The sequence below is a fragment of the Pleurodeles waltl genome, chromosome 3_1, assembly GCF_031143425.1.
Source record: "Pleurodeles waltl isolate 20211129_DDA chromosome 3_1, aPleWal1.hap1.20221129, whole genome shotgun sequence".
In the NCBI taxonomy this organism is placed as follows: Eukaryota; Metazoa; Chordata; class Amphibia; order Caudata; family Salamandridae; genus Pleurodeles; species Pleurodeles waltl.
Genome location: NC_090440.1, coordinates 1,916,256,093 through 1,916,278,534, shown reverse-complemented (window position 1 = coordinate 1,916,278,534; position 22,442 = coordinate 1,916,256,093). Strand labels below are relative to the sequence as shown.

The window sequence follows — 22,442 nt, the reverse complement described above, 5'->3', positions numbered from 1 at the left end:
TTTGCCAAGTAGGGCTGGGCATTTCGTCCATTGGGAGGTGGCTCACAGGGCATCCTGGTTGTCCAGTTCTAGAATCTAGTAGCAAGCACACTGAAACCTCATAAAAATCCCAGCCATCCAAGCCAACTCACTGCAAAGCGAACATGGAAACCGTTACTTTGAATTTGAAGTGTAACACTGAGAACTTTAGGTTTGGCCTGCATCAGTAGTAAGCTTTAATTCAGCAACTGAACTGCGGGACACGATCCATCAGAGAAAATGGTTCGTTTTAGCTCTGGTCTCAACACAGCATCTCTTAGCAGTGATAGCAACAGCCTTTGATAGAGTAACATAGGCCCCAGGAAGAATTGTACTTATAGTGCATTGTGAGGGTGAACTATGAGGTCGTTTTGGCGACGTTGAGGGTTATGACATGAGACTGGAGAGGTAGCACGATGAGGGATTCCAGATTATGTCATGATACAGCTAGGTAGTTCCATTTCAAGGGATATTACATTGTGAGGGCTTTCTATTTCATTAATGATACTAGCTCTATAAAAGCCTTCTGGCTATACCATGATACTATCTATATGTTAAACAACTTGATCATCCTGGCTACTCCACAGTCCTGCGAGAAGTGGCACCTCTGAGGCCATGTCCTATGACCATGTTATATGACTGGGTGAGGGCGCACTCTCAGGTGTTCTTGGCTAAGTCACAAAACTGGAGGATTTTCTGACTGTGTCTCATTCAGGCATCTCTGGGTAAACTTGGAGGTCTTCTTGGTAAGTTATAGTAAAAATACATAAGGGTTTATATGTACTTATATTTTGTGTGGGCGCTCATATGGAGCAACACAACACAAATTGTAGAAGTGATTTACCAAACATTTCAAAACAGAGCTTAATTGAGCACTGTGTCACTGGAGGAGAGCCTGCAGAAACCTTAGTAAATATACCCCATAGTGTGGGACCATTCACACAAACCAGCAGTAATCAAAGACAGGGGTAGTTCATGCTTTAGTGCCCTACCTCTATTATCTTGTATTACATTGTGGAACTCTTAGTCATGTACTAAGCAGTTTATCTTTCACTACATATATGAATCTAGTGTTTACCCCAGTAGCCAATGCCAGTTCATGTTGGTCATTGTAGTAGTTCTTTAAGCATTTCATTGTAATGTAGCCCTTGATATGTACTTATTTCTCTTTATTTGAGCTTATCGGAAAAGTGTATCTTTCGCTTGTGAATTACAAGACTGTGGAGAAGAGAAATTGAGGCCTTTCTGACCATGTCATGAAACAGAGAGGAGATAAACTGGGAGGTTTTCGTGGGTATTTCATATTACTGTGAAAGACGGCATTCTTAAAGTGTGTAGGTCATGAAACTAGTGGCAGAGATTAAACTGAGTAGATCTCTTTGCCCTGACACAGTATTGGGAAAGGTGTGAGTTATTAGGTCTTTCTGGCTATGCCATGGCAATGAGAGAATGAGTACTATGAGGGATTTTGGCAATGTTAAATCACTAGCAGAGGCAAACTGTGTCTTCCTGGCCATGTCATGATAGTCTAAGTTAGCATTATGATGGCTGCTGGCCATGTCATGATGGACCTGTCGTGATGCTGGGTTAGGAAGAAGTACAAGGATCTTTTATCTGTGTCATGATGAACAAGTTACTTACCTTCGGTAAGGCCCTTTCTGGTAAAGATTCTAAGGGCAGATTCCTTACCTTGTGCTGCATTTCCCCAAGGTGTCAGACTGGAACTGGAACCTATCAGAGCAATTTCCTTAACCAGCAGTTGTGTGGCTCTGCATGGGGTCCGTCCCCCCGGGAAGTGACATCCGGGCCACTATAGGTGAGCCACTTCTGAGCCCTGACACCAGTTTCTCTCTGATCTCCAACCATGACAAAGGAAAGAGCCATTCAAATGAGAATATGGCAGTGTGCAGACTTCCAAACTGGGATCTTATTAATGGACTGTATGAGTCCATTCCTCATAATGGGGATGAGGGTGGGTCAATGAGGAATCTGCGTAGATAGTTTCCCTACCAGAAAAGGCGTTACCAAAGTTAACTTATTCTGTTGATAGAGACTTCTATCCACAGATTCCTTTAGCTTGTGGTTAGATTCCAAAGTAGTAGCCCTGCAGATGAACTAATTGACCTCCTGAGCATCAGTTATGTGTTAACCATCCATTAGGTCCTCATGTAAGAAAAGACATACTCAAGACACCGTGGGGATTTAAACATTTTCGGATCCCTTTTTTTCAGTTGCCTCTAGACAAGGTGCTTTCTGAAAAATCAGGAAGCCCATTTGTTTCTATATTAATTATGAGGAAGCCAGACGATGAAGCATGACACTTTGGTAAGTGTTTGAGGACTTACTTGATACTTTTTTTAATTTTCTTCCTGGGCCATGCACAGTGAACATTGCTTAGTGCACTACATTGGTTGGATAATATACTTGGTACAGTATTACTCTTCATTGGCATAGCTTTTGCTTATTTGTGTGTGATTGGGAGAGTGCAATCCACAATAGCCCATCTTCTCTCATTCCTTCCTTCCCTCTTGGAGGACCTTGTTTATATGTTTAAGTGCCAACAGTCTCCAAGCTAAGGCTCTTGGCAGCCTGTTAGTTATGTACTCTCAATAAAGGGCGATAAACTTCCAGTATAAGCCACAGGTCCCAGCCAATGGTGTGTTCAATTCTCCTTTAACCCCTTAAGAAGAAACTTCATCCTTTTAGTTAGGGTGCTATGCAAAGGGACCTAGCAGAGAAATGGTGTAGATACTGTGGCCCATATTTATACTTTTTGACGCACAACTGCGCCAACGCAGTTGTGCGTCAAAAATTTTACCGCCGGCTAACGCCATTCCAACGCACAATGCGGGCGCCTTATTTATGGAATGACGTTAGCCGGCGCTGCGGACTGGTGTGCATCAAAAAAAATGACTCACACCAGGCAGTGCCGACGTATGGGAAAATGGGGGTTGTGCATCAAAGAATGGGGCAGGTCAGGTCTGAGGCAAAATTCAGGCCTCAAACCGGATTTGCGCCATTTTTTTTTACGCCCAACCTCCATTGACATGACTCCTGTCTTAGCAAAGACAGGAGTCATGCCCCCTTGCCCAATGGCCATGCCCAGGGGACTTGTGTCCCCTGGGCATGGTCATTGGGCATAGTGGCATGTAGGGGGGCCCAAATCAGGCCCCCCTATGCCACAAAAAATATCTGAAAAAATACTTACCCAAACTTACCTTTACTTCCCTGGGATGGGTCCCTCCATCCTTGGGTGTCCTCCTGGGGTGGGCAAGGGTGGCAGGGGGTGTCCCTGGGGGCAGGGGAGGGCACCTCTGGGCTCCTTCCGAGCCCACAGGTCCCTTAACGCCTGCCCTGACCCAGGCGTTAAAAAACGGCGCCCATCAGGGTGTGCGTCGTTTTTTAAGGCCCACCCCCTCCTGTGCGTCAAAATGACGTCAGAGTATAAATATGGGGCACAGGCCTTAAAGTCATTTTTTGGAAGGGATCGCCTACCTTGCATATAATTAACGCAAGGAAGGTTCCCCCTTCCAAAAAATGACGCACATGGTGGAATTTTGACGCCCGCGTGGTTGGACGTCAAAGTATAAATATGGGGCAGGGTTTGCGCCGATTGTGCGTCAAAATTTTTGACGCACATTCGGCGCAAACAGAGTATAAATATGCCCCTGCATCTTTATTAATGCAAGGGATACATGGGGGCACGAGTAATGAAGTGTGTTTCTACTGTTCTAACTCTGTGCCTGCCTTGATGCTGGGGTAAATTACACACAGGACCAAAGTAAATATTTCTGTAATGTACTTTAACGTTTTTCTGGTACCCTTATTCAAAATTGCCTAAAATACTATGGGCCAGTCCTTGTAGTTTTCTGGTCCCCTCACCGCCACCCTCCCCTTCACCCCCCACACACACAATCTCCCCTCCTTCTGGAGTGGCCTACAGGGAAGGGGACCTACGCTCTCCCCTTTCATAAACTTATCTCCTAACCAGGGCGAGGAGATACAAAAGGCTACAGTCACACATAAACACCAAGAAAAGCAAAGCCTGCTGTATTGACATCAACTCTTCCCATGAAAAGGCACAGCTTTATTTATTAGAAAACATTCTTACAAAACCTCTAAAAACGTAAAACATGAGTATGAATGTGAAAGATTCTGGGTATTAAGGCAAGGCATGAATAGAAACCAAACAAATGTATAACATGGTTAGCGCTGATGCTCTTGGTGGACAACTGGATAAGGATGATGCTTTTAATGAAAAAATGAACAGCTGAAACTTGGAGTACCATGAGAGCATGAATAAAAGAGCATAACAACTGTTAAGGGGCCAGAAAGAGGGGGTGGTAGAATTGTTCATAGGGCCAGACAGATGTCCTGGAAAAAGGAGAAGAAAATGCATTGCAATAAATTCTATGGTCTTGCAAACAATTAGGAAATAATGAGATAGAATCTAAGGTCCTGCAAATGGGTTAGGGAACGATAAGACAGAGCCTAGCGTTTAGGGAAAGCGATATAAAGGATGGGAAAGACTCTAGGATTCAGTGAAGGATTAGGCAAGAAGGAAACAGAGTATAGGTTACAGTGAAGCTGTGGGCCCAGCGAGTCCAAGCAAAGTAGCCTTCTATTCAAATTCCAGGAAACTCTTAGATAACCCAGGATCCAATTGACAGACCAGGAAAGGGGTAGCCAGCCCTGTTTTGTAACACCAGATCCCAGAAGAGAAGACTGAGTTTGGAGCCTAGGCAGGTGAAACACAAGGAAGAGACAGAGCATGGGACTACAACACGAGGAGAGAGTATAGGAAACACTGGAGACAAGTGAAGAGTTGCAAAACAAGTCTACAGGCTAGTACAGGACCAAGAAACCACGGTACAGATCTTGGACAGAAAGGTAGAAGGCACAGCTTGGGACCAGTAACTGGTCAGGAGAGAAGGAGACAGGAGCACAGTGAAAGGGCTAGAAAGGAGAAAACAGAATCTTGGACCCAGCTATTGCCCAGTAAAAGAGCGAGCCCTCTTGGCACTTAAGGGTGGGCCACCAGAAAATAACATATAGAATAAAAGCAACGTTGGTCCCCGGTGGAGAGTCAAAAGGCACATAACAAAAGAGTGTTAGGGGCCAGTGAAGAAGCTGAGAGTGTTTGATGCTCAGAAGAAAGCTAGAAACAAAGAAGATAACAAATAGAAGCAATTACATTGATATTAAGCCTAGAAGGGAGGCAACAAGGTGGAAAACCTGTGACGACATAAAAAGGTAATAAGAGGAGGCAGAGAATGGGAGACAGCAGAGTCACAGCAAAGACCAGAAGTTGAGCAGACAGTGCGTAAAAGGTAGGATGTCTCACAGTTGGGTCAAGCGGAGCAAAGAGGCTGGCTGCAATGGACAGACACTCTGAGTTAGAGAGCCGTGAAAGGTATTTCATTGTAGACCTTGTGCTACATTTGGTCCAATCCGGTCTGATGACTATGATTCTGTGTCTGTCCGTGCTTTACCTTTCTGTAGATGTTCTTCATCCTGCTCTAAACCCTAGCAGCTTGGGCGGTGGTCTATTCAGGCCCACATTTCTGATTACTTTGGGTCATATTCCTTCATTACAAATTTGGTGTCCGGAGAGTCATTCTGGGTTGTTTTCTGCACCGGGGCACTTGGGTTGGGGTTCCCTACTTTGCCCAGAAACAGTGGCATCTTTGTGAGGTCGTCCATGACGAGGAAGATGAAGGGGCGGTTGACTGATAAGGAAGTGAACGAGCGTGATATCTGGACGGAGGTAGCGGCCGAGGCCTCCACTCCCTCTTCATTTAGCTGCAGTGTGGACTGATGTTGGATGCTCGACACTGCCAGAGACTCTTCAGATATCCCTTGCAGATCTGGGCTTGAAAAGAGCTCCCCAAGACCTGCAAACAAATGAGAAATGTAGTGAAGGTGGGAGAAGAAGCTCACATTCTGCAATAAATGAAGACCCAATTCTGCCAGTGGTCTTAACACATGATTAGCTCACCAACTGCAGAGCCAAAGCGAAACCACCTCTATGAGTCACTAATATATACAGGAGAGAAGAGAAACATGACTGCAGGTCAAGCAGAACAATCTCTGTTTGGTAAATTCAAACCTGTGGGTCACTTGGTACTGTAACCTTACTCCACCTGGGTAACTCTGGATACGATGGTGTAGCTCACAGAAACATAAAGCTGATGGTTACAGATTACCCCTATAGTCACCTTCCAGCCCCTGTGCACTATAGAAAAGTTGGTACAGTCTATGGGAAGTCAAGGCTGTGAAGCACTGTGCAGGCTGTCCTGGTCTAGAGTTCTTTTTACAATTGGGGCTAAGCGACAAGGCGCCCTAAATAGCGGTCACAGCCCTTGGTGGCCACAAAGCTTTGGGGTACTGGACATGGCGTGCCTTTCTAAAGTATTCATCGCCTTATGGAGAAATGGACTGAAAGTGACAGTCAAGAGTGACCACAGGGACACTAGTCACCGGACAGGCTGCATAACACCGGCTCCTGAGAGACTGCCAGTATAGGATTGTGATGGAATCAATGGCACTGTCTGTCTAGGACTATAACGAGCCTTGGGTAACTGAAGAGGCTGTCGTAGGTAGGATTTATATCATAAAAAAGTGGTTTCCTGGGTCTCGTTCAAACATATACATTAATATATAATTAAGTCGCCATGTGCATTAAATATTAATAATGCCTCAACGAACACCTAATGTAGGTCAGAAGTGAGTTCTCATTGCCTGTACTGGGACAAGTAGGTGTAGTTCAGTAGTTGGCTCCAGCCCCGAGGAGGTGTGCCTTCGCCGTGCATGTCCTGATGCGACCCAGGCCTCACATTAAGGGTCGAAACGTTGTTGACAAATAGAACAAACAAACTGATTTTCAACATAGATTCATTTCGGGGTCAGGCACACGTTCCTGTCATTTTTAATGAAGTGTTTTGGGGTTATTTGTCTGTAAACACACAATTTCGCATTTGGTATTCTACCTTAGGGTCTCATTCGTTTGATTCTTTTTTTTTTAACTTGGGACACACTGCACAACATCTGGAATTATTCATTGATACTCTGTTTTGTTGATTTCTCTTTACAGACTCAATATTAAATCGCTCTGCATAAGAGACCATATGCGTGTTGGTGATATGATATTAATGAGCAGTTAATGCATATAGTGATTTCCTTATAATTATATGCACAAGCTACTTACCTTTGCTAACACTTTTTCTGACGGTATGTAAACGATACATGCAGGGTCCGGATGCTGTGTGCATATTTTTTGTTTACATGACTGAAAGCATGTCAAGCAGGAAATGGATTGGGAGCTAAATTCTTACATGAGAATGAAGAGAAATTGAGGATGGCGTTTAATAGGCACTGATTGTCATCAGCATGTTGGTTTAAGAAAATACAAAATTAAATTGCATACTACTATATAATTTGAAGTGAAATACATGTACTGAAGGTACAAGGAGAAATTCCGCAATGACTAGTGAATGAAGAGACATTGAGGATGGCATTTAAAAGGCACAGATTGTCACGAGCAGGATGGTTTAAGAAATGACGACATTAAATTGCATACTACCATATAACTAGAAGTGAAACAAACGTGCTGAAAGTACAAGGAGAAATTCCGCAGTGACTCTCAGGTGTGGAAAGCTGTGGAGTGCCAATCCCGGATTGCTGCAGATAAATCAGGACGCAGGAGAGAATTGGGGACAGCAGACAAAACCACCCGGAAGAAAACAGTATGCCGAAACGCGTCGTGGCGTCTGATGGAAAGCTTGTATGAGAAATAAATGAAGAGTGTATATTGCAGCCTCGGGGAGTGCAGCGTCGTTCTTTTGGGATTAATTTAAGAGGGTCCTGGTCTTAACCCTAACGCTGCACCAGCAGTAAGAGCAGTCGCTACTTTTGACCAATTGTTTTCGAAATAGATCAAAGCGGCAGCACCCGCCATCGAAGAACTGTGGAGATTTATGGAGTAGGTGAGGAGATACTTACCTCCTGCGTCTGTACATAACACTGGAAGACAAGTGACTGTGGTCCGACTTCTAAAAGCGGCTGGCGCTACCCCAGAATGGAAGGCACCATCTCATCAGAGAGAATATGGTGAGCAGATGCCGCTTAAGTTTCTTATAGCGCCAATGCGGCCCTGTAAATGATACATGCAGGGTCGGATGGTGGTGCATATTTTTTGTTTGTATGGCTGAAATCATCTCAAGCAGGAAATGGAGAGCTAAAATCTTATATATAAATGAAAAGACATTGAGGATGGCGTTTAAAAGGCACGGATTGTCATGAGCATGTTGGTTTAAGAAATGTCAAAATTAAATTGAATTCTGCTATATCATTTGAAGTGAAATAAATGTGTTGAAAGTACAAGGAGAAATTCCGCAATGACTAGTGAATGAAGACACATTGAGGATGGCATTTAAAAGGCACAGATTGTCAGGAGCATGATGTTTTAAGAAATGATAAAATTAAATTGTATACTAACATATAATTTGAAGTGAAATAAACGTGCTGAAAGTACAAGGAGAAATTTCGCAATGACTCTCAGGTGTGGAAAGCTCTGGACTACCTATCTCGGATTGCTGCAGATAAATCAGGACGGCAGGAGAGAATAAACTGGAAGAAGACAGTATGTCCCCTAGTGGTGTCTGATGGAAAGCTTTCGTGAGTAATAATTGAGAGTGTATATTGCAGCCTCCGGGAGTGCAGCATCATTCTTTTGGGATTCATTTATGAGGGTCCTGCTCCTAGCCCTAATGCTGCACCAGCAGGAAGAACGAGTCACTGTATTTGACCAATTGTTTTCACATATATATATATATATATTCAATTTTTCATAATTCCAACGATGTAAGCGCTCTCAGGTGGTGCTGTTGTAGACATTTATTACAAAGATTATGCGTTTCAGCCGACTTTGCGGCCTTGATCACGGCCGAGTAGTCGGCCGAAACGTGTAATCTTTGTAATAAATCTCCACAACCCACCACCCGAGTGAGCGTTTACATCATTGGAATTTTGAAAATTGGAACATTACATCCCGGCTAGCTCTGCCGGTTAAGGCTCCCCTGGGTATATGTGTGTATATATATATATATATATATATATATATATATATATATATATATATATATATATATATATACATACATACATACATATATATATATTTATATATATATTCACTGAAAAAAACAAAGGTTACAGGGACGTTATAGTTAGGTTCTGAACATACACGCACAAAACCATAGAAATTCAGCTTGTTAGAGTTAGAGTTATTTCAAGTAACTATAACTCGTGCCCTAAGGTAACTATAACTCGCACCCCCCCCATGCACAGTTTTCTCTACAATAATTTTATTGCAAATGTTGCAGTGATAATATCAATGTTGCCTTAGAAGACGTAATCAATGATGTAATAACTAGGGTAATTAGCTGTGCATGGCAAGGGGGCGAGTTATGAAGCTCCGGGGAAGTAGAATAATGAAATAAAGTACATTAGAAGTCAAGTCTATTGTCAATAAAATATGTTGCGTCCAGCAAATAAAATAAATAAATTCACGTCAATTTCATCATAAATAACTGGTAGTGTCTCCTCAATCAATACTGGAAGTATGTTTCAATGAAGCCCAGGTGGGCAAGTACATGAACACTTATTGAAACATTGCATGTAGAAACAAGAGGAACAGGTCGCCGGATCACAAACCCCTCATCTAAAAGGGAATAAATGTTAGTCATGGTCAAACAATAGTAACCAAAACCAATGATAGCCATATGATATCTTGGTGTTACGAATCACTTTATATGATTACATTACATTTTGTCTATTCTAGGATGGCGTCTACAATAGTAAGTGTTTGCACGATTTGCTTTTTTTCAATCTCTATGTTCTGTATGTACACAGTGTACTTGACTTATGTGGTATGTGATCAAGGACGTGGTGACGGACGAAACACATCTGTTTTTCGAGTAAATTTCTTCACTTTCAGTGTGAATGAGCGTGGTCATTTTCACAGTTTGGATACACACACACACACTCCCACTCACTCACACCCACACTTATGTATGACCTAGTGGTGGTCGTAACTAGTTAGTTATAGTTAAGTCCACATTTCGATAAAAAAGAGTTCTTTGTTTTGCCTATATCTTTGGCATCGTCTAACGAATCTTCACAAAATTTTCCCCAAGAAAGTGTGCTGGTGATTCTTGTTGCGCAGTGAAAGTTTTGGGGTGATCCATCAAGCAGGGGGCGAGAAAAAGGGGAGAGGTCAAAAAAGTTTATTTTTCCACGTTAATTGTCATAGGACCTTTGAACACGACTACAGCGCAAACTGCTGGTCGGAATTACACCAAATTTGGCAGAAAGCTAGCTTTCTGTACGCAGATTGTGCTTTTGCTTATTTGGTGGAAATCAGTTTAGTAGTTTTTTGAGACATTTAAGGAAATCCAAATTTGTATATCTCTGGCAAGGACAACTTTGAGAATAATGCTGAGCTTGTGCAGGGAAATGCACAGCTCTGATTGGCTGCCAGCACTTCAACCAGGAAGTGTTGGCAGCCATCAAGGGACTTGGTTAAAGCTTTAGCCAAGTCCCTCAAAATAAATGTGAAAAAAAGAAAAGAGGCCATGGTAGAGACACCCAAACCTTTTAGCTCTGGTGCTGGGGTCCCAGAGGGACCTTGCCAGGGCAAAAAAAGCATTAAAAAAAAAATATTGCTGCAAAATTAGCAAATTTGTGGCAAAAAAACCAAGCACGGGCTCCCGTGCTTTTTTTTTTTTAAAGCCCCTGGGTGGGCCAGGTCCGGCGGGCAAAGTTGAAAATAAAGAAGGGGGTGCACAGGGCCCCCCTCCTGGTCTTTTCAGAGTCCTAGAGAGCACCATCTCCCTGCAGCTTATTTTTCATTTAATGAGGGGGGTACACTCCCCACACAGCTCTGGTGCTTCCTTCTATTTAAATGCGGGGGCTGCACAGCACCACGCAGCCCCAGGGACCACCACCTCCCCAGGGCTTCATTGTATTTGAATGTGGGGGACGTGTGCCTCCCCTCCGCACTGGGGACCACCACCTCCCTAGGGATTCCTGCAGGGGGCCTGCAGCCCCAGGGATCATCACATTCCTTGGGCAAACATGAAAAAAAAGAATGGGGGTCCGTTTTGGGCCCCCACAACCCCAGGGCTGCTACTCCCCTGGGGCTAAATTCACAGTTGGAGGGGGCAGAGTGGCCCCCCTTGGGCTGCCACAGATGGCCCTGGGGACTACCACCCCCTAGGGCCGGCTCCTGCTATGTTCCAGGATGTCCACAACCAGGACATAGCTGTTTGCTTTTGTTTGGTGGGTTGGCAGGAGCTGGAAGCACTCACCAGGCAAAAGCAAACAAAGTCCGCTTTTTGCAAGTGAGAGCTGTCAAACAGCTTTCAATTGCAGAAATCAGAGTTTTCAGCTGTCTTCCCTGCATACAAATATGTGTGTAGGAAAGAGAGATGAAAACATTGCTCCCACAAGCAGGGAGCAACTATTAAAAGCAGCTCGCTGCTTGGGTGAGCAATGCCGGCTCCTGCAGGTTGTGGGGAGCCAGCTAGGAGCGTGGGGGCCTTGAGGTTCCCGCTGCAGACCTGTCACTCTCTCTCTCTTCCATCCCATAATAGGATGGGAGAGAGAGAGAGTGAGAGAGAGTTTGTCATTGAAATGGTTGCAGTGGTCTCTCCATGCAATGACTTCAAAGAGTAAGACTAACAAGATGTTTGGTACGAACGTTATAAGTACGTTTGGATCCAGAGCACAACATAGTCACTTCTGGGCTAATGGTAAGGTTTTGTGCTGTCACTTGGTAGGCTGAATGTTCAAATCCTAGTATCACTTGGCAGTGTGTTTGTTTATTGACTAGTGTTTTGACTGTTAAACCTTCAGAGTGATGGGACCTTCACTTTTCTTTCCTAACACATGTGTGGGTTGAATGTCATAGGTATGTCTGGAAATAACAGGGTACGGAGTCACCTGTGGTGTAATGTTTAAGGTCACAGACCCTTAACTGAAAGTTGAGGGTTCTACTTCAGGTGTGCCTGTGGTCTTTTCCCTTCTTTAATTTAAACTTGAAAAATCAAAGGTTCATACTCAAAGATGATTTCACTTGTTTTAAATGACAGATACACTTTTCTTTTTGTCCTAAAATATCTAATTCTGCGTTTACAATTCATCAAAGCCTAAGTCACTGTCTCACTCTGAATCTCTGAATTTCTCTCTCTCTTTCTCTCAGGGTTGGATGGTTAGGGGGTTGGCCGCAGGGTCTGGCCAAAGGCGAGGTCCTTTGACCAACCCCACTGCGAATGGCCGAAGGCCGTGTGCGGCGCAAGGTTGGGTGGTCATGGGGGAGTAGCCACAGGGCCTGGCTCCAAGCCAGACCCTGTGGCCTGCCGCCGCGCACAGTCAAAGGACTCTGCGGTGATCGTTGGATGAACATATAGTAATGAAAATTACTTTACATTATAAAAACTGAGAAATTCACTGAAAAAAACAAAGGTTATAGGGAGGTTATAGTTAGAAAATAGAATTTAAAAAACAATAGAAATTCACTTAAAAAATCAGAGGTCACAGAGACGTTATAGTTAGGTTCTGAATTTACATGTACAAAAACATATAAATTCACCAGTCATAGTTATCTCAAGTAACTATAACTTGTGCCCTAAAGGTGAGTTTTACTCACGCCCGTTGCTATTCACTGCTAATTACCCCACAAATTATGACACTCATGATATCTTCAATACCATAATTTTTAATGCCCATGTAATATTTGCAGTAACATTTTTGCTGAAAAAGACAGCATGGCGAGAGGACAACTCTGGCCTGTACTTCCAAATTTATTTATCTTAGGACCCCAGATGTGTTATGTGTACTTCTCCAATTTCCTGATGGGTTCTCATTATGTTTGTACAATGTCTACTGTCGGCCTAAAGGTAAAACAAGTAGCCTAGCTGCCAGTGATGTTATTAATGAACACCTCTGATCTCTCCCAGTTGATGTTTTTAAAATTGTGGCAGGGGATTTTATTTGTAGCTTTGAACCCCTTGGTATTGCTAGGGACGTCCTTAGCGGAGGGGAGGATGAGGCCTGGGCAATTCCAGGGCTTACACTTCAACCAATTAAAAAGTGGTCTACAGCAATCCTGCACCTTGACCGTCAAGAAATGTCAGAGAACCTGCAATGGGAGGACCCTGGGTGGGGCCAGTTGCATCAGTTATAGCTTGATGGATGTAAGGGTATGGTCAACATAGAAGTGGTGCCTAGGCAGGACAGTGACCATAATGCCGCAGGGCAGTGACCAAAATGCCTTGAACCTCTCCATGAGTTTGTTGGGCCTTAGTGCGCCATCGCTTGATTTAGAACCCCTTGATATGAGGCTTGTGCCATCAAGTAACCTGTGCAGGTTGAGATAAAGCACTACTGCATCCACACCAACCATCCTGGCCCAGCTGTACGAGACAGTTGCTACAGCTCTGGAACTAGTTCTGACCCTAGGAGAGAGCCCGCCTGTAGCATCATCATGGGAGGGTTTCACTGATGTTCAGAATTCTTTGTTTCGCTCCATTAAGGAGCTTCTCCTGGTAGAAGCTAGGGCCCTTCCAAAACGGGCTCCTACATCTAAATGGTTCACAAAGGCATGTTGGGTTGCTAAACGGGTCCTTATAGCGACTATTAAGGGGGGGAATAGAGCCGCAATACAGGGAGCTACAGCATCCTATAAGGCCACATTGGGCAGGGCCAAATTAGATTATAAGGTTGCTCGATGAGAAGCATTATTGGCTACTTCTAAAGGGAGGGATCATCATTCCTTCTGACAAATTATGACCAAAAAGGTTTTAACCCCCGAAAGCCCTCTCTATAGTAATGGAACAGCTGCAGCTTGGGTCAAACATTTTTCAGGTCTGTATGCTCAAGAAGTGGGAATAAGTGAACTGTCCTTATTGCCTAATGCTGGCCCTATAGTGAGTCTAGCTAGTAGGGAAGGTGCAACCGCGGCTATGCATGTTGGAGGCTTGGGTCCCCCTGGAGGGTGAGTAAATGAGTGTTTTTACCTTGGTGCCCTGCCTGTAGTTGTCCTTTCCTACCAGACTGTGCTCCTAGACCCATTACTGAGAGGGAAGTTGCTGCTGCAATTCTATGTCAGGACCGGAGGCGAGGATTATGCCTTGCTTTCTCCACTTTATTAAATGAGCAGCCAAGTAATTAACACAACTACAAGTCCCATGAACAGTTGGGAAAAATGAGTACAGTTATAACCAATAAAACGTAAGAATTTTTGTCCAATTAAAGAAGGCAGTCCATAACATAGTCCCTTGTTTGTGTTGAGTCTTCCTCTTTCTTCGCTGCTCGCAGCCGAGATAAGTCGTTTTTTATCTGCTCTCTATATTTGTCACATGTATTTGTATGTTTATGCTTATTTCGTTGTATTTTAGTATCTACTGTAATTATTTTACATTTGTTGCCTCGCGGGAGCGTTTTTCGCCCCTTCGCGAGCGTTTCTTATTATAGTGCACATTCCTTCCCGGCAACCGTCAGAGGGCGCTTGCCGGGAAGGTAACCGTGGCAACGAAGAGAGACGCGCTGAATCAGACGCGCGTATTTCTCTCCTCAGAGCGCAGTGAGGTGTTTTCCCTCGACGCGCTCGTTTGTTTTACAGCCCAATTAAGCATTTTTTCCTCTGCCTGGAGAGCGACGCCCTGCTGGGTCAGTAAATGATAACAAAGAAACGGAAAAAAGAAAGGCTGTGACGCTCCTTTACAGGAGTCAGTATACATTATATATATATTTTTTTCTTCTTACTTAACCCTTTGGGTTCTTATTATTAAACAGCCTTTTGGGACATTTCTCCCAGGCAAGCAACAAAGGTTGCTATTAACCCCTTTTAATCATTTTTTTGGTGCACTGGGGTGTAGTTTGTCCCGGGCTTTAGCCTCTTGAACTTGAGTGCTCAGACACTCTTTTTCTTATCAACTGACGCCCAGTTGCTTACAGATATCAGTATATATATAAATATATACTAATTAAAAAAAATAAAAATAAAAAATAAAAAAAAAAGAAGGAAAGAACTTCTGAAACTATTTTATTGTTTAATATTTTTTATTGTTCCCATATATTTTTTCTAGAATGGATATGGATCCTAACGAAGAAGAGGAATTCTTTGATACTGTGGACGCGTCCATTTATAGGGCCGTCTCGGAAGCAATTGGTCCCCTTGAGGACAGACTATCGCAACAGATAGCGCGCGAATGCGCAAAATTCTCATCCCCTCCTGTTATTCCTTCTGCCCCTCCTGCATCTAATGATACTTTTGCAGATGTGCCTCCAACGAAGCGTCCTCGTGAATCAGGGTTTGATGTGGACCTCTTCGATAGAGTTAGAAATTCTCTGAGTACTCTCTCGGATCCTTCTTTTCCTCTAGTCTCCTCAAGACCTAGGTCACCAAATCTCCCTCACAGTGATTCGTCAGGGGATCAAGAAGCGGACGCCAGTCCTTCTAGATCTTGGCTTCCTTCTGGATCGCAATCTGCTCCTCAAATCTCAGATATGTTAGATCCCGATGATATTATCCATCCTAGATCGTCTGAATGGGCGCCATCTGACAAGGTGGCAGCTTATGTTGCGTCACGTATAAGAAAGCCGCTGGAAAAGGATTCTCGTAATTGCCTTCGAGCAGAGTGTCCAAGACCATCTTTGGCAGACAAGGTGGCCATCACTCCAGATTTAGATCCCAAAATGTCTACTTTTCTACAGAAATTTATAAAAGACCCTAAGAAAGGAATTGATAGATCCTGGAGAGCATGTCAAGACAAACTTCTGGATGTCTTGGGACCCTTGACCAAGATTTTAGACATGGCAGAAGATGCTAAGTCCTCTGATGCTATGATTTCTCCTGAGATTCTCTCAGGTTGGGCGCAACGCGCTATTATTTTTTGGGGAAATGCTAATTGCGCTCTTTCCACCAAACGGAGACGTTCTTTATTAATTAAAGTGGACCCCAAACTAGGGGATCTGGCTGATTCTGAAGCAGGTCCGATAGCGCAAGGAGGTTTGTTTGGTGAACCTTTCATAAAGGAGTTAGGGAAGTTTGTTAATACTTTCACGTCCCTGGACAAGGCACACTCTTCAATGAAAAAGGTTTTTCCCACTCGGATTTTCCATGGGGCCGGTCGAGGAAGGGGCCGCTCGTCCGGCCGCCCACAATCAACCAACTCCTTCAGGGGGCAAGGCTCCAGGCAGAATCAGTTCCAAGATCACAATCGATTTGCCAACTTCTACCCGACAAGAGCCAGACGTTTCAGACATCGTGGTGGCAGAGGATCTTCAGCAACAACCTCTTACGGTAAGTGTTCTCCCTTCTTCCCTTCTAAAAGTAGGGGGTCGTTTGGCGAATTTTATCCACAAATGGAATCAAATTACACAAGATGCATGGGTCCTACAAACAATTCAAGGTTTCCATATAGAATTTGTAGGAACTCCCACACAGGTTTCACTTCCAAAACCCCTGGTGTTCTCTTCGCAGGACTCCCTTTTAGTAGACACCGAAATTTCGGATTTACTACGAAAACAAGCCATTTGCCCAACAACCCTACATCCAAGGGGTTTCATAAGCAATATCTTTTTAGTGGACAAGACAGATGGCGGTCGCCGGCCAGTCATCAACCTAAAAGAGTTCAACGAGTGGCTGGTATATCGCCACTTCAAAATGGAAGGAATCCACCTTCTTCGAGACGTTTTACGCCCCCTAGATTGGATGGCTCGTCTCGATTTAAAAGACGCCTACCTTACTATTCCGGTCTACCCACCCCACAGACGTTTTCTTCAGTTTTTTTGGGGAGATCAAACTTTCGAGTTCACTACCCTTCCATTCGGTCTTTCCTCAGCCCCGTGGTGTTTCACCAAGGTTCTCAAACCGGTGGTGGAACACCTCAGGGCTCAGGGAATTCGGTTAATTGTTTACCTCGACGATATTTTACTTCTCGCCCAGTGTCCCAAACAACTTTCAACGCATCTACAGACAACCGTCAACTTATTACAAAACCTAGGTTTCATCATAAACGAGACCAAGTCTCTTTTAACCCCTTCTCAAAAACTGGTTTTTCTAGGTTTCACTATCGATTCGGTATCCGCAACTTTAAGTCTTCCCTCCCGCAAGATGACAAAAATACGTCACGAACTTCGCCGTACCTTGGTCAAACACAAAGTCTCTCTACGCCAGATTGCTCGCCTCATAGGACTTCTCTCCTCTTCTATTCAGGCAATTTTCCTGGGTCCACTCCATTACCGCGCCCTTCAGCGACTCAAAGCAGCTCACCTGCGCAAACGCCTTTCGTATTCCCAAAAAGTGATTCTGTCGCAAGAAGCGGTAGAAGAAATTCGCTGGTGGCTTTCACATATGGAAGCCTGGAACGGCAGAGCTATTTTCGGCTCGGCTCCAGATTTGGTTATAGAGTCGGACGCCAGCAGAGTAGGCTGGGGTGCTCGATGTGGCAATTTTTCTACCGGAGGCACGTGGTCACTACAGGAACAGAACTTACATATAAACTGTCTCGAATTGCTAGCCGGTTCATTTGCAGTGAAATGCTGGACCAAGGATTCTATCAAGTCGAACGTCCTCTTGAAGATGGACAATATTTCGGCGGTCCGGTATATCAACCATCTAGGTGGCTCTCGTTCCGAAACGCTTTCCAATCTAGCGTCCAGTTTTTGGCAGTATTGCCTCGATCATCAGGTTTCTGTGACAGCACAGTATCTTCCGGGAAGCCAGAATCAGATTGCGGACTTTCATTCTCGACATCTCAAGGATTCCAGTCTATGGAAACTCAATCCGGAAGTTTTTTCCTCTCTGTCCCATCTTTGGGGACCGTTCTCGATCGACCTCTTCGCTTCGAGGTTGGATCATCAGACTCCCAGATTTTTCAGTTGGAGACCAGACCCTTTAGCGACAGCTACGGATGCATTTCTACAAGATTGGAGTCAGGAGAAAGCTTATGCTTTCCCTCCCTTTGCGATGATTACTCGAACGTCCGCACAGGTACGTCGTCAATCGGCATCCATTGTGATCATAACTCCAATCTGGAGGTCTCAAGTGTGGTTTCCGGTTCTTCTGGAACTTTCCTGGGATTTTCCAATCCGACTCCCCCTGTTTCCCTCGCTTCTTCTCAGTCCGAATGGTGCTCCTCATCAAATGGTCCTCGAAGGTTCTCTAACCTTGATGGCGTGGCGGATTTCCAGGGACGCTGGTCGGTGTCGGGACTTTCGCGACAGGCTGAGGAATTATTATCCAAAGCATGGGCTCCCAGCACTTGTAAACGCTACAGATCTGCGTGGGGAAGATGGTCCCGTTGGTGTTTGCGAAGGGGTTTTAATCCCGTGGAGACAAATATAGTTCATATCCTGAACTTCCTTGCTGACCTTGCTTCCAAAGGTCTAGCTTATTGTTCTATTAATACTTATCGATCCGCGATTTCAGCTGGACATGTACTAGTTGATGGTCTCCCTGTCGGTGAACATAAACTGGTGTGTCGTCTTCTTCGGGGTATAAGACTTTCTTTGCCTCCGGAGCCCCGTTATTCTTTCCTCTGGGACGTTAATCAAGTTCTGAATCTCTTCCTGTCTTGGCAACATAATCACTATCTTTCCAGAAAAGAGCTGTCGGCTAAACTAGCCATGTTGCTTTGTCTCATTTCTTGCAGAAGGGTCTCTGATGTTCGTGCTCTCGACGTTTCCCATAGATCTTTTTCTCCTTCAGGGGTTTCGTTTACAGTAGGAAGACGCACAAAAACCAATACCAGAGTTATATACTATCTGGCTTTTCCTGACGCTCCAAAACTATGTGTGGTTCAATGCCTTAAAGCATATGAGGACATGTCCTCCGAACTCCGTCCTCCAGGTGAAGATCAGCTCCTTATCTCATTACGTAAACCTCATAGAGCTGTTTCTTCTCCTACTATTGCTCGCTGGGTTCGTTGGGTCATGCATGAAGCAGGCATTGATCTTTCCCTTTTTGGTGCACATTCTGCTCGTGGGGCTATGGCATCTAAAGCATTCCACTTAGGTGCTCGTCTGGAAGACATCATTAATGCAGCAGACTGGTCATCAGATTCTACCTTCAAAAGGTTTTACTTCAAACCAGTTCTGAATATAGCACAATTGGTTGTCAACAAGCTTTAAACTAGCATAATCCTCGCCTCCGGTCCTGACATAGAATGAAAAATTTCCTAGCTATCGTAACGGAAAGTTTCAATTCTATTAAGGACTCGGAGGCGAGGATTATCCCACCCGGCTCACCTTTATAATACTACAAAGTTTAGGTGAACCCACCCCGTATTTAGTAAGTATATCCTATCTTATCTATTTCATGTTTTTTCTCATTCTCATACTGCATTTAAAAAAAAAATATATATATATATATATTGTTTAACTTAAACAACAATCTGAGTAGTTTTCTGAATAAGAGTTTTTTCCTTAAATCTGTTTTATTTTTCATAGGCTCTGATGCCACAAAACAAGACGGTTCTTGACTGGCTCGCGCTTCGAAAGAGGAAGACTCAACACAAACAAGGGACTATGTTATGGACTGCCTTCTTTAATTGGACAAAAATTCTTACGTTTTATTGGTTATAACTGTACTCATTTTTCCCAACTGTTCATGGGACTTGCAGTTGTGTTAATTACTTGGCTGCTCATTTAATAAAGTGGAGAAAGCAAGGCATAATCCTCGCCTCCGAGTCCTTAATAGAATTGAAACTTTCCGTTACGATAGCTAGGAAATTTTTCATTGACTGGATTACACCAGGGAAAGCGCTGAAGTTTGACAAGGTGTCTGGGGATTTGTTTAAAGTTGAAAAGGAGATCTGGTGCACTTACTTTGCCCTCCTCTTCAATAACACCTTGAATGGGTCAGCCATGCCATGGACTTGAGCAGGGGCTGAAATTGTGCCAATCTATGAGAAGAGCCCTAGGTCGGTTCGATCTAACTATCATCCAATTAGCCTCACTGACAACTGGCAGAAGCTTTTTGGTTGCATCCTGTTGAGTAGGCTCCACACCTGGATCGAGGATGTAGGAGTGCTGAGCCCTCTCCAAACAGGATTTAGCATTGGGACTAGCACTATTGATCAAGCACTCCTATTGAAACTTATTTACTGGAAGTATGTTACATTGGGGGCCTGTATGTTATTTTTGTTGATCTATGGTCAGCCTTTGATCTAGTTCCCATGGAGGGGCTGTGGGCAGTTCTAGCGAATATGGGCGCTCCGAAATATTTGACTGATTTATTTAGGAAGCTTTATGTAGGCAACTATGTGTAGGTCAGATATGGGCCTGCCAGGGAGTTGACAGACCCCATTTCAGTGTCCCGGGGAGTGAGGCAGGAGTGTGTCCTGGCCTCTACCCTGCATCTGTTATATATGAACGAAGGTAGCTTTCCCACAGCTGTGTCACCATGATGCCCCACGGCTAGATAATAGGAAGGTCCAGGCGCTCCTTTTTGCGGACAGCACCTTACTAGTATCAAAATCCCCAATGGGCATCCAAAACCTGTGGGACCAGTTTGGTGTCTTCTGCAGGCAGAGAGGCCTGGAGATCAACCCCAATAAAAACAAATACATGGTTTTGGACCCCTGCCAGATGGCAAGATCCAACTCAGTGCTTTATTTCTTCCCTTAAGAGAAGGTTTGTACATTTGAGTACCTGGGGATTACTCCTAATGAGCATTTTGGATGGACGCCCCAGATCCAGAAGAGCAAACTCCGATTGGAACACTGTATTGGTGGTATTCCAAGGCCCCCGGGGGGAATCTAGTTTCTGCCTGATAACTCCTGCATTGCAAATCAATAATCTCCAGGCTATAAGGCGTCCCTGTATGGTGGGGAACTCTGGGGGCACAATAACACCAACGATCTAGAGGTGGCAGAAAACCATGTCCCTGACTTCTTATTAACTTACCTGCTAGCACCCCACTAGTGCCACTTAGATTAGATCTTGGCATTCATCCTCCTGTCCCCAGAGTCAGAATTAGACCCATATTGTACTGGAGGAGGATTTGGTCCTGACCAGATTTATTACCCTTTTGGGTGGGATTGGAAAAGATCTTAAAACTTCACGAGGCCACCAAGATCCTGTGGTTGCGGTTTAATAGGTGCTTCCTTGAAGAAATTGGGTGTGGGGATCTTTGAGCACACCCGTGAATGTCATGTGGGGTCACCAAGTCCATGCTAAAGGAGCTGTATTGGAGGCGTGTAGATGATAAATTACACAGGTCTGAGGGGGTGGGCACCTTAACCTTGAACTTCCTGGAATATAAAGATGCCCATCGCCTGGAAGAATACATAGATGCAATTGAGCCCCCGACCGACAGAACTCTATATTTTAAGTTCCGCATGGGGACGTTGCCACTCTCATCTTTTACCGTTAGGTGGCAACGTTCCATTGTTGATGCTGAACAAGATCCAAGCTGTCCTTACTGCCCTGCGGCCTGGAAAACTGTAGGTCATGTCCTGTATTGTTGTCCGCAATATAGTGTATACAAGAAGTGGATTTTGCCAGTATGCCACAATTTGGGTATTAGGAATTATAAAAGTGCTACTAGGTTATTTAAGACAGACATTGCTCAACTACTAGTATTTACTGTCTTCCTTTTTCTTATAAATGAGTGGAGACATAGACAGAAAGTGCTCTCACAGCCTACCCTTAGTGCACAGTCCCTAAAGCCCATGTGAGTTTATGTTGTAGCCTGCTGTTTTAAAATCCCAAAGATTTCATGCTGTGTTTTTAAGAGGACTTCCAGCTCATGCCAGTGTATGGAATTGTTTTCTGAGGTCTGCTTTTTTAGTAGTGTGATGCCCCTTTTACATGCTGCTAGGTTATAAGCTTTTGTACTATCTTAATTCCTTGTCTGTTATATTTTATTGATCTTAAAGTTTTAATGATTTTTTTATCGTTTTATCTGCTTTTATGGCAATAGCCGAAATAAAGTCTATTTATGCAAAGACGTTATAGTTAGGCTCACATTTAAAACAATAGAAATCCACCTGTTACAGATAGAGTTATCTCAAGTAACTATAACTCATGCCCTAAGGTAACTGTAACTCTCACCCCCGCCTTGCACAGTTTTTTCATCAAAAATTTGACTGCAAATATTTCATTGATATTATCAATGATGTTATCAAAAATATCACGAGTACCGTAATTTGTGGGGTAATTAACAGTGCATGGCGAGGGGGTGAGTTATAGTTACCTTAGGGGACAAGTTATAGTTACTTGAGATACCCATAACTATAACAGGTGAATTTCTACGGTTTTGTATGTTTAAAATGTGAGCCTAACTATAACGTCTCTGTAACCTTTGGTCGTGTGGGGTGGAGGTTGGCTGCAAGGCCAGGGCTGCTGCCAGACCC

General features: G+C 44.0%; 1 protein-coding gene across 2 annotated transcripts in view; it reads right to left on the bottom strand.

Annotated features, from left to right (window-relative positions):
- Positions 1 to 4,077: 4,077 nt before the first annotated feature.
- The window catches only part of SERPINF2 (serpin family F member 2), a 143,832-nt gene continuing 125,467 nt past the window's right edge, over positions 4,078 to 22,442 (bottom strand). For both annotated transcript variants that reach the window (XM_069226128.1, XM_069226130.1), the window contains one exon: positions 4,078 to 5,912. In XM_069226128.1, the coding sequence (XP_069082229.1) occupies positions 5,587 to 5,912 (326 nt within the window). In that variant the 3' untranslated portion in view covers positions 4,078 to 5,586. The remainder of the gene's footprint in view (positions 5,913 to 22,442) is intronic.